Source organism: Ranitomeya imitator, chromosome 7 (genome assembly GCF_032444005.1).
Source record: "Ranitomeya imitator isolate aRanImi1 chromosome 7, aRanImi1.pri, whole genome shotgun sequence".
In the NCBI taxonomy this organism is placed as follows: Eukaryota; Metazoa; Chordata; class Amphibia; order Anura; family Dendrobatidae; genus Ranitomeya; species Ranitomeya imitator.
The window spans coordinates 198,194,687-198,206,456 of NC_091288.1; the positions used below are offsets into that span (position 1 = coordinate 198,194,687).

The 11,770-nt window shown below is 54.0% G+C and overlaps 1 protein-coding gene across 2 annotated transcripts in view; it reads right to left on the reverse strand.

The window, feature by feature from the left end:
* The window catches only part of TTYH3 (tweety family member 3), an 85,563-nt gene extending 77,126 nt beyond the window's left edge, over nucleotides 1-8,437 (reverse strand). The window contains exon 1 of one of the 2 annotated variants that reach the window (XM_069734337.1): nucleotides 8,014-8,437. In XM_069734337.1, coding sequence (XP_069590438.1) covers nucleotides 8,014-8,139 — 126 coding nt within the window. In that variant the 5' untranslated portion in view covers nucleotides 8,140-8,437. The remainder of the gene's footprint in view (nucleotides 1-8,013) is intronic. The other variant, XM_069734338.1, reaches the window with a different exon arrangement.
* Between the last annotated feature and the right edge of the window lie 3,333 nt (nucleotides 8,438-11,770).

The following is an 11,770-nucleotide window of genomic DNA, read 5'->3' on the forward strand; positions in this document are numbered from 1 at the left end:
TTTTCCATTTCCAACAGTGATAACACTGTAGGCATAGGTATGGCAGAAAATGGCGCATAAAGACTGAATCCCTAAAAAGATCTTAATGAAACTTGGAAGATAACGTTGTTGTACTAATATGAACTAATTCCAATAAAAAAAACGGAGCTTAAAACCGTTATTCGTAATTCTTACCAAAGTGATGATGGGAGAGCCTGGTGTTGATGCTTGACTTCAGTAAGGTACAGTCACACATAGCGACGCTGCAGCGATATAGACAAGGAGCCGATCACTGGAGCGTCGCTGTTTATGTCGCTGTAGAGACGTCAAACAGAACGATGCAGGAGCGATCCAGTGACGTAACGGCGACTCGCTTATTGTTCTCGCTCCATGTAAAACATTGCTGGCGTAGTTGTTTTTGCTGTCAAACATGACGATACGCGCCAATCTAGCGACCAAATGAAGTTCTGGTCTTCTAGCTCCGACCAGCGATGGCACAGCGGGATCCAGATCACTGCTGCGTGTCAAACACAACGAGATCGCTATCCAGGACGCTGCAACGTCACAGATCGCTGTCGTTCTCGTTGCAAAGTTGCTGAGTGTGACGGTACCTTAAGATATGCCCCAGCTAGCATGTCCACTTACTCTGCATTCTGTGGTTGCTGGGTACTGGCTGTGTGAGAGGAGGGTTTATAAACTATCTCAAGGTAAACAATATTAGGCTAGGTTCTCATTGCGTCAGGGCAATCCGTTTAGCGCTAAGCGCTAGTGGATTGCGCTAACGCAATGTCTTTTTAGGGGTCGCGTTAAATGTCCCCGCTAGCGCTAGCTGCAAGCAGCGTCCGAGGCGCGCCACAAAAGAACGGCACATCGCTAGCGCGTGCCGAAAATGGCACGCACTAGCAAAGCGCTTTAACATTGCTGGCAATGGGAGCGTTAACGGACACGTTACACGGCGTTAATTTCGCCGTGCAACGCTGTCTGTTAGCGCTCACCCGAAAACGAAATGAGAACCTAGCCTTAATATTATCTCACTCAAAACATCCCCCTCCCTCTCTCAGTTCAGGTACACAGAGAAGGGAGTTGTAAGGCTATGTGCACACGTTCCGTATTTTTCGCGGTTTTTTTCTATAAAAATGCGATAAAAACGTGAAAAAAAACGCTTACATATGGTTCCCAATCATTTAAATGTAATCCGCAAAACTTGTGCAAATGTTGCGATTTTTTTCCGCGAAAAAAAACAAATCGCGGAAAAAAAAGCAACATGTTCATTAATTCTGCGGAATCGCTGATTTCCCGCACACTGTAAAAAATCTACCATAGGTATAGACAAATATGAGTAAAAAAATCTACCATAGGCAAAATCTACCATAGGTATAGACAAATATGAGTAAAAAAATCTACCATAGGCAAAATCTACCATAGGCAAAATCTACCATAGGCATAGGTATAGACAAATGACACATAGGGTTTTAGTATTTTCCTTCATAATGACCATGCACATGGGATTAGAAGTGATCTGACCCCCGACACCTTCACCGCTCCACGTACCGAAGTCCTGACTGGCATAATAGGCTGATGCCAGGCTGCGTGCCCACCTGTGCTGTCAGAACGCACTCACTGCCAGGGGCACGCGACCTGCAAGGATTGCCAGTGTATCCCAAGCAACCAATCTGCTCTAATTATTTCTATTGCATAAATGGAGGTAACACATTCGGCAGCGCCATGCAGATGTCACCCCCGGTTTACAATACACCCCAACACGTCAGCGGGTGGCGCTCACCCTGTTCCGCAGCTTGTAAGCGGAAGCTCCGGCTAGTCTCCGGCTTCCTGCAGCCACCACATTAGGTCAACATGATCATTTTCTGGTTTGCAAACAAAACCGTAAATGCCCACTCACAGCTTAACCCTGGCAGCGCCCGAAGCACAGGAGGCGCGAGAGCAAATCGGCACCAGCAGCACCGATCTGCGAAGAGGGACCACGGCTGATCAGACGATCACTCCCGGGCTCCCCTATTAATAGTGTTCACTTTCCCTACAGCGCCACCACAGGGGAAATGAGGCATTACATCATTCTTCTAGAAACAGATTGGTATCTTTTGGACAGACAACACTATAAAGTCTTCTTCTTTATTATCTGAGGACACGTAGGGATCAGCCAGACAAATTATATCAGACCCAGTCATTCACGATCACCAAGCTCTGCTCAGACGAATGGCAAGAACACCCAAAACACCTACCAATAGGGCATCTATTGACTTATAGGGTGGCTACCTACAGGTGGCACTAAAGAGACAGTGCCCTTCCTCCTCGTTGAGAGCTAATTTGCATAGAGTCTTCCAAAGAAGGAGGGCCCAGCCCGTGGGAGAAGGAGGGCGCAGCCCGTGGGAGAAGGAGGGCCCAGCCCGTGGGAGAAGGAGGGCCCAGCCCGTGGGAGAAGGAGGGCGCAGCCCCTGGGAGAAGGAGGGCGCAGCCCCTGGGAGAAGGAGGGCGCAGCCCCTGGGAGAAGGAGGGCGCAGCCCCTGGGAGAAGGAGGGCCCAGCCCCTGGGAGAAGCAGGGCGCAGCCCCTGGGAGAAGCAGGGCCCAGCCCGTGGGAGAAGGAGGGCGCAGCCCCTGGGAGAAGGAGGGCGCAGCCCCTGGGAGAAGGAGGGCCCAGCCCCTGGGAGAAGCAGGGCCCAGCCCCTGGGAGAAGGAGGGCGCAGCCCCTGGGAGAAGGAGGGCGCAGCCCCTGGGAGAAGGAGGGCGCAGCCCCTGGGAGAAGGAGGGCGCAGCCCCTGGGAGAAGCAGGGCGCAGCCCCTGGGAGAAGGAGGGCCCAGCCCGTGGGAGAAGGAGGGCCCAGCCCGTGGGAGAAGGAGGGCCCAGCCCCTGGGAGAAGGAGGGCCCAGCCCCTGGGAGAAGGAGGGCCCAGCCCCTGGGAGAAGGAGGGCCCAGCCCCTGGGAGAAGCAGGGCCCAGCCCCTGGGAGAAGCAGGGCCCAGCCCCTGGGAGAAGCAGGGCCCAGCCCCTGGGAGAAGCAGGGCGCAGCCCCTGGGAGAAGCAGGGCGCAGCCCCTGGGAGAAGCAGGGCGCAGCCCCTGGGAGAAGCAGGGCGCAGCCCCTGGGAGAAGGAGGGCGCAGCCCCTGGGAGAAGGAGGGCCCAGCCCCTGGGAGAAGCAGGGCACAGCCCCTGGGAGAAGCAGGGCACAGCCCCTGGGAGAAGGAGGGCCCAGCCCCTGGGAGAAGGAGGGCCCAGCCCCTGGGAGAAGCAGGGCCCAGCCCCTGGGAGAAGGAGGGCGCAGCCCCTGGGAGAAGGAGGGCGCAGCCCCTGGGAGAAGGAGGGCGCAGCCCCTGGGAGAAACAGCCATCAACATCTGAATAATATTAATAATAATAATAATAATAATAAAATAGAAATCTTTATTTATATAGCGCCAACATATTCTGCAGCGCTTTACAGTTTAACAGTTTCAAACACAACAGTCAAAAGTAACAACTTTAACAATACAATAATTAAAGCGAAATAAAACGACCCTGCTCATGAGAGCTTACAATCTACAATGAGGTGGGGAGATACAAAGTACAGGTGTGTATTTACAATGATGTATTTACAAATAGCTCGCTGAGGATCTGTTTATACCAAGGAAGGTGACGGGCACAAGGGGGCATTCTTTGCGTCTGGAGGAGAGAAGGTTTTTCCACCAACATAGAAGAGGATTCTTTACTGTTAGGGCAGTGAGAATCTGGAATTGCTTGCCTGAGGAGGTGGTGATGGCGAACTCAGTCGAGGGGTTCAAGAGAGGCCTGGATGTCTTCCTGGAGCAGAACAATATTGTATCATACAATTATTAGGTTCTGTAGAAGGACGTAGATCTGGGGATTTATTATGATGGAATATAGGCTGAACTGGATGGACAAATGTCTTTTTTCGGCCTTACTAACTATGTTACTATGTTACAATGATGGTCCAGCCATCTTCAGGGGGTGGGGGATAGATGGAGATAGTGAATGGGCTACACACACACAAACATAAAATGACTTTGATTAGTGAACGTGATAGGCCGCTCTGAACTAATGTGTTTTGAGCGAGCGCCTAAAACTATGCAAATTGTGGATGGTCCTAATATCTAGGGGTAGAGCATTCCAGAGGATTGGTGCAGCACGGGAGAAGTCTTGGAGTCGGAGCTACGGATTAGTGCAGAGGTTAGTCGAAAGTCATTTGCAGAGCGCAGCGGTCGGTTAGGCCGATAAACAGAAATGAGGGAGGAGATATATGGGGGTGCCGCACTGTGGAGAGCTTTGTGGGTGAGAGCAAGTACTTTGAATTGTATCCTGTAATGAATGGGCAGCCAGTGTAATGACTGGCGAAGAGCGGACGCGTACGAGTAACGATTAGCCAGATGGACGACCCTGGCTTCTGCATTAAGGATGGACTGGAGAGGAGAAAGTCGCGTGAGGGGGAGGCCAATTAATAGAGCATTGCATTGATCAAGAAATACAATATACTGTGAGCCTAACTTGGCCATTGCCAGCGACCACACAAGCCATGGCTGAAAAAGGACTCCATAATGGTCCATAAATAAATGGTGCCAGTTAGCGGATAGCATAAAATGAACAGTTCTTTTCATTATGAGCTTTGCCTGGACCTGACAAGGGTGAGAGCTACAGCCTCCTGTGACCACTGCCCTGAGCCGTAATTGGACCAATAACAGAAGACGCGCAAAAGCCAAGATAAGCGGTGCCACATGGTTTCTTGGGAAACTCTGAAGATTACAACAGCTTGTCTACCACTCCCGCGGGTCTATTAACCTCCACCCAGCCCAAGCCTTGTGCCACAGCCTCATACTCCAGTGCCAATCACCAGCCTCATACCCTGCACCCTATGAGCTTCCAGCCACAGCCTCAAGCAATGGACCACAGCCTCATACCTCGCATCCTCAAGCAATGGACCACAGCCTCATATCCCGCATCCTCAAGCAATGGGCCACAGCCTCATATACCGCATCCTCAAGCCTCAAGCAATGGGCCACAGCCTCATACCCCGCATCCTCAAGCCTCAAGCAATGGACCACAGCCTCATACCCCGCATCCTCAAGCAATGGACCACAGCCTCATACCCCGCATCCTCAAGCCTCAAGCAATGGACCACAGCCTCATACCCTGCATCCTCAAGATTCAAGCAATGGACCACAGCCTCATACCCCACATCCTCAAGCAATGGACCACAGCCTCATACCCCACATCCTCAAGACTCAAGCAATGGACCACAGCCTCATACCCTGCACCCTCAAGCCTCAAGCAATGGACCACAGCCTCATACCCCGCATCCTCAAGCAATGGACCACAGCCTCATAACATGCATCCTCAAGCCTCAAGCAATGGACCACAGCCTCATACCCCGCATCCTCAAGCCTCAAGCAATGGACCACAGCCTCATACCCCGCATCATCAAGCCTCAAGCAATTGACAACAGCCTCATACCCCGCATCCTCAAGACTCAAGCAATGGACCAAGCAATGGACCACAGCCTCATATCCCGCATCCTCAAGCAATGGACCACAGCCTCATACCCTGCATCCTCAAGCCTCAAGCAATGGACCACAGCCTCATACTCCGCATCCTCAAGCAATGGACCACAGCCTCATACCCACGTCCTCAAGCAATGGACTAGACCCTCATCCATCGGTCACCCAGCACCTCACACCCAGTCTCCTAAGCCTCCAGCCTTGTCACATAGCCCCATTTTGCCAACCTCATCCACCTAGTCCATAGCTCCATGATACAGCCACAGTTTCATAACGCCAGCCTCATCCACCCACCAGCTGGTTCTCCAGTCTCATCTTCCTTCCCCCAGAATCATCCCCCCACTGATTCCCCAGTCTCATCCACTGGTTCTCCAACCTAATCCCCCTGCCCTTAGCCTCACCCACCCAGCGGTTCCCCAGCATCGTCTCTCTGCCCTATAAACCCACCGGTAGCCCAGATTCATCCCCTTGCCCGCAAACTCATCCACCCACCGTTCCACAGCCTTGTCCCCCTGCCCTATGCAACTACCGGTTGCCCAGCCTTGTCCCCTGTCTCCAGCCTCATCCATCCACTGGTTTCCAAGCCTCGCTCCGCCTGCCCCCAGCCTCATCCATCCACTGATTGCCCAGCCTTGCCCATCCTGCACCATCTGGTGCACCATCCGGTTCCCCATCCTTGTCCCCCTGCCCCTAGTTTCATCCACCTGCCCACAAGCCTCATGCTCCTGCCCCCACATAATCCATCCACCGATTCCCCAGCCTTGTACCCCGGCCCATAAGCCTCATCCACCCACCAATTCCCCAGCCTTGTCCCCGTACCCTTAGCCTCATCCCAATGCCCCCAGCCTCGTCCCCTTGCCCCCAGCCTTGTCCCCCTACCCTTAGCCTCATCCACCCACCGGCTGCTCAGCCTCATCCCAATTCCCCCAACCTTATCCACCTATCGGTTCCCCAGCATTGTACCCCTGCCTCCAGCCTCATCCACCTACTGGTTCCCTAGCCTTGTCCACCCACTGGTTTCACAGTCTCGTCCCCCTGCCCCCAGCCTCATCCACCTGTCCCCTTCCTACAGTCACCAAATTCTTTCCTCAATTTCTATGAAAAGGAACCAGGAAAACTGATGTTCTCACAGGATGGAGATTAACCCCTTAGACATCACTTCCTAGAGGAGCCGTGCAGTAGAAATGTGCTCTGTCTTCAGAAAATAAATGGGATCCATTACAAACTGTACAAGGGAGGGACTACTGGTGGGGGCCCGGCTGTGCCCTGGTCAGGAGGTCACGTCTGGTAGCGGTCTGGCACATATGATATTACCAGGAGCCGCCATGTCGGACACTAGCTCAGAACGCCACACAGACAGAAGGAGCAAAGTAACTCAGGATCGTGGCCTAGGGACCCCCGAAAGGCAGAGCGCCCCCCACTGGGGGAGGCAACGGGTGGTTACAGGCCCAATCTACGGGAAAGTTCAGTAATATCCAAGCGGATGTCATCTCCTCATGTGAGAGAATCACAGATATTACGTAATGTCCGTATACAGTACAGCACCGCCGGAATCAGCGATGTGCGGCACATGTGTGATCTGTGTATGATAGATATACACTGAATGTATGATGTACAGCACATGTATGATAGCGGCATGCTCCAATCCGGACATTGTAGGAGAGAGAGTTCTGGTGTGCGAATAATGTCCATGTATGACACTGTACAGTGCAGGGGAGGTGTGGAGGATGGTGGTTACGGCGAGGAGGAGGCGGAAAACGGCGGTGGTTACGGCGAGGAGGCGGAAAACGGCGGGGGTTACGACGAGAAGGCGGAAAACGGCGGTGGTTACGGCGAGGAGGCGGAAAACGGCGGTGGTTACGGCGAGGAGGCGGAAAACGGGGGTGGCTACGGCGAGGAGGCGGAAAACGGGGGTGGCTACGGCGAGGAGGCGGAAAACGGGGGTGGCTACGGCGAGGAGGCGGAAAACGGCGGTCGTTACGGCGAGGAGGCGGAAAACGGCGGTCGTTACGGCGAGGAGGCGGAAAACGGCGGTGGTTACGGCGAGGAGGCGGAAAACGGCGGTGGTTACAGCGAGGAGGTGGCGGAAAACGGCGGTGGCTACGGTGAGGGGGCGGCGGAAAACGGCGGTGGCAGAAAACGGCGGTGGTTATGGCGAGGAGGATTTGAAGATAATGGTGGCCATAGTGAGGAATAGGGTGGGGGTGGTGGCGGCTACGGGGGACGACGACGACGGCGGCGGCTACGGGGGACGACGACGACGGCGGCGGCTACGGGGGACGACGACGACGGCGGCGGCTACGGGGGACGACGACGACGACGGCTACGGGGTACGACGACGGCTACGGGGGACGACGACGGCTACGGGGGACGACGACGGCTACGGGGGACGACGATGACGACGGCGGCGGCTACGGGGACGACAGCCGGCTACGGTTAGGGTGATGCTGGTGGTTACCGGGATGATGGAGGTTCTTGCCGCCGGGGCCCTCCACCCTCCCTCCCGCGCAGAAGATGGCGGCCCCGGTCTCACCTGCTGATACTCTCCGTCCTCCGGTTTGAAGTCTCCGCTGATGAACTCCCACTTGAGGCTGAGGTGCGGCAGGCGGTGCAGGAGGGTCACCCACCACGGTGGGCTGTAGCTGATCGCGGCCGCCATGTCTGAGCTCACAGCCGCGGCCTGCCGCTCATCAGGTGCCGGCGGGCTGTACCGGCCGGGGTGTACGGGCTCCGCTCACAGCTCGGGCTGCCGCCTCCCGGCCATCCTCCCCGCCTATATCCCGCAGTGTCCCCGGAGGCCGCTGCCCCGCAGCTCTCCCCCGACCATCGTCACCACAGGGCGGCTATCAGCGGCTCCGGGCGCCCCCGGTATCCGGTCCCCCCGGTATCCAGTCCCGAGCTCTGCGCCCCAGATCCGGCTCTTTGTTCCCGGAGTCTCGTCGTGCTCCAGGCTCCTCCCTCCTCCCCGGTGTATCCCCGCCCCTCTCCGTCAGTCCGGCCCACACCCCGCCCATCCGCTCCGGTGACTGACTGCGACCACCGCACCGCTGCCGTGCGACTTCACTGCGATATGTGGCCGCACGATGTGAGCTGGGTCCTGCCGGCGCTCGGCCCACTGACCCATCGGCGCTTGTTTCTTGCAGTCTGATCTGCAGTTTTCTTTCTTCCATTCTTTGTCCTTATCACCTTCTCATCTTTTTATTCCATTTTTGTAAGCGTTGAAATGACCAAAAATCAGCGATTCGACCCTTTCATTTTTTGGGGGAGGAGTTTTTGGTGTTTTATCTCCTAGAGAACAAAGTAATGGGCATTCCTGCAGCGGTGCCGCATTTATCACTGGTGTGCGCGACCGACATTAGTTATGGTGGGCACAGTTAGGTGACCCGAAAAATGCCCACACGGAAAATTGCCAATTACAGCATCACAAAGTTTCAGATCTATTTGAGGTGCAAGGTGAAAAATGCCCACAGACTGAATAATAGGTTAAATGCTCTGCAGGACAGGGGGATAGTACGCAGGTATACTGAGATGCTCTGCAGGACAGGGGGATAGTATGCAGGTATACGTGAGATGCTCTGCAGGACAGGGGGATAGTACGCAGGTATACATGAGATGTTCTGCAGGACAGGGGGATAGTATGCAGGTATACGTGAGATGCTCTGCAGGACAGGGGGATAGTATGCAGGTATACTGAGATGCTCTGCAGGACAGGGGGATAGTATGCAGGTATACTGAGATGCTCTGCAGGACAGGGGGATAGTATGCAGGTATACTGAGATGCTCTGCAGGACAGGGGGATAGTATGCAGGTATACTGAGATGCTCTGCAGGACAGGGGGATAGTATGCAGGTATACTGAGATGCTCTGCAGGACAGGGGGATAGTATGCAGGTATACTGAGATGCTCTGCAGGACAGGGGGATAGTATGCAGGTATACTGAGATGCTCTGCAGGACAGGGGGATAGTATGCAGGTATACTGAGATGCTCTGCAGGACAGGGGGATAGTATGCAGGTATACTGAGATGCTCTGCAGGACAGGGGGATAGTATGCAGGTATACTGAGATGCTCTGCAGGACAGGGGGATAGTATGCAGGTATACGTGAGATGCTCTGCAGGGCAGACTAAAAATATGTACAGTACAGACCAAAAGTTTGGACACACCTCATTATTAAAGATTTTTCTGTATTTTCATGACTATGAAAACTGTAAATTCACACTGAAGGCATCAAAACTATGAATTAACACATGTGGAATTATATACTTAACAAAAAAGTGTGAAATAACTGAAAATATGTCTTATATTCTAGGTCCTTCAAAGTAGCCACCTTTTGCTTTGATGACTGCTTTGCACACTCTTGGCATTCTCTTGATGAGCTTCAAGAGGTAGTCACCGGGAATGGTCTTCCAACAATCTTGAAGGAGTTCCCAGAGATGCTTAGCACTTGTTGGCCCTTTTGCCTTCACTGTGCTGTCCGGCTCACCCCAAACCATCTCGATTGGGTTCAGGTCTGGTGATTGTAGAGGCAGTGGCGTATCCAGGGGGGTGCAGCCGGGGTATGTGCCCCGGGCGCAGCTGACAGGGGGGGCGCCAGCGGGCCGCCTGATGCTGCCCCCACAGTCTGAGATAATCCCGTTCTCTGAGCCGGCTGTCAAATTGACAGCCGGCTCAGAGAAAGTGCTGGGCGCCGTAGTCAAATCCCAAGGTGTACAGCGACGCCGCAGCTGTGCCGCCACGGTCGCTAGTACCCTTCCTTGGCTTGCCTGGCTGTTGTGAACGGTGATCCCTTCTGACGAACGCTGAGGTGCCGCTGACCGCTGCTGGCACTTCCGCATCAGTGAAGCGCCAGCAGCGATGACGTCACTCTCTCTTCACACACAGACACAGCAGGGCAGGCAAAGCACAGGCTGCTGCTTTGCGGTGTTGTTGGACGGTGGTAAGTGTGCTCCAGCTCCAGACCGCGGGGACCGGCTGGGTAATGGAGCTGAAGACACCCACCGAACTTAGATTAGAATCTGATAACGTTTGATATTTAAGGGGGCTGGTTGGGTTGGGGAGGTTGGTTGTCTATATGGAGCCTGCAGCCAGGATAGGGAGGGAGCAGGGGCCAGGGGCAATGGTCGGTAGTAAATTGTGTGTGTATATATAGAGGTGAGAGGTGCTGTGTGTGTGTTGTGCGTGTGTGTATATAGGTGAGAGGTGCTGTGTGTGTGTGTCTGTTGTATGTGTATATAAGTGAGAGGTGCTGTGTGTGTGTTGTGCGTGTGTGTATATAGGTGAGAGGTGCTGTGTGTGTGTTTTGTGTGTGCATGCATGCGTAGCGCTGCGGGTGAATGTGCAGAGATGTAAATGGTTTTGTGTGTGCGTACGGGGAGGAGAGGTGAGGGCAATGATGGGGAGAGGGCAATAATTGGGATGGGGGGAGGAGGAGATGATGGATGTGGTGGAATGGGCAATGATGGAGGTGGCAATGATGGAGGTGGAATGGGCAATGATGGGGTTGGGGGGCGGAAATGATGGAGGTGGTGGAATGGACAACGATGGGGAGAGGCAATGATGGAGGGGGAAATTGGAATGGGCAAATATGGTGGTGGGGGAGGAGGAAATCATGGAGGTGGTGGAAAGGGCAATAATGAGGGGGGGGGGAGAAATGATGGAGGTGGTAGAATGGACAAGGATGGTGGTGGTGGAAAGCACACTGATGATATTGGAGGAGAAAATGATGGAGGTGGTCGAATGGGCAAGTATGGTGATGTGGTGATGGCGGCAGAAAGGACAATGATGATGGTGGTGGAAAGGGCCAAGATGGGGATGGTGGGGGAAGAGAAAATGATGGGTATGGTGGAAAAGGCAAAGTAGGAAATGATGGAGGTTGTGGAATGAGAAGGGAGGGGAATAGTGTGATGAGACAGTATGGGGGGAGAAAAATAAGTGGGCACATAATAGAAACTGAGCAGTGGGGGCATAGCATGGGGGGACAGTGTAAGGGCACTGCCAGGAGGGGACAGTATACCAAGGAGGGGGAGTGTGATGAGAGAGTACAGTATACATACTGGGCCCTATAGGGGGACACAGTATGAGAGGACAGTGTGAAGAGGGGGCCGGTATGGAAAGGAGAGGGCAGTGTGAAGAGCGTGTACCATAAGCGGGACAGTGTGGGGGTCATATTTTGTGCAGACAATATAGTGAGGGGCAATTTTTCATTCAGGATCATTATAATGACTCTTGTATCTTTAAGGGCATCATGTGGAGATTTTCTGCAAAAGAGCGGAGAAGATGGAAGTCTGCAG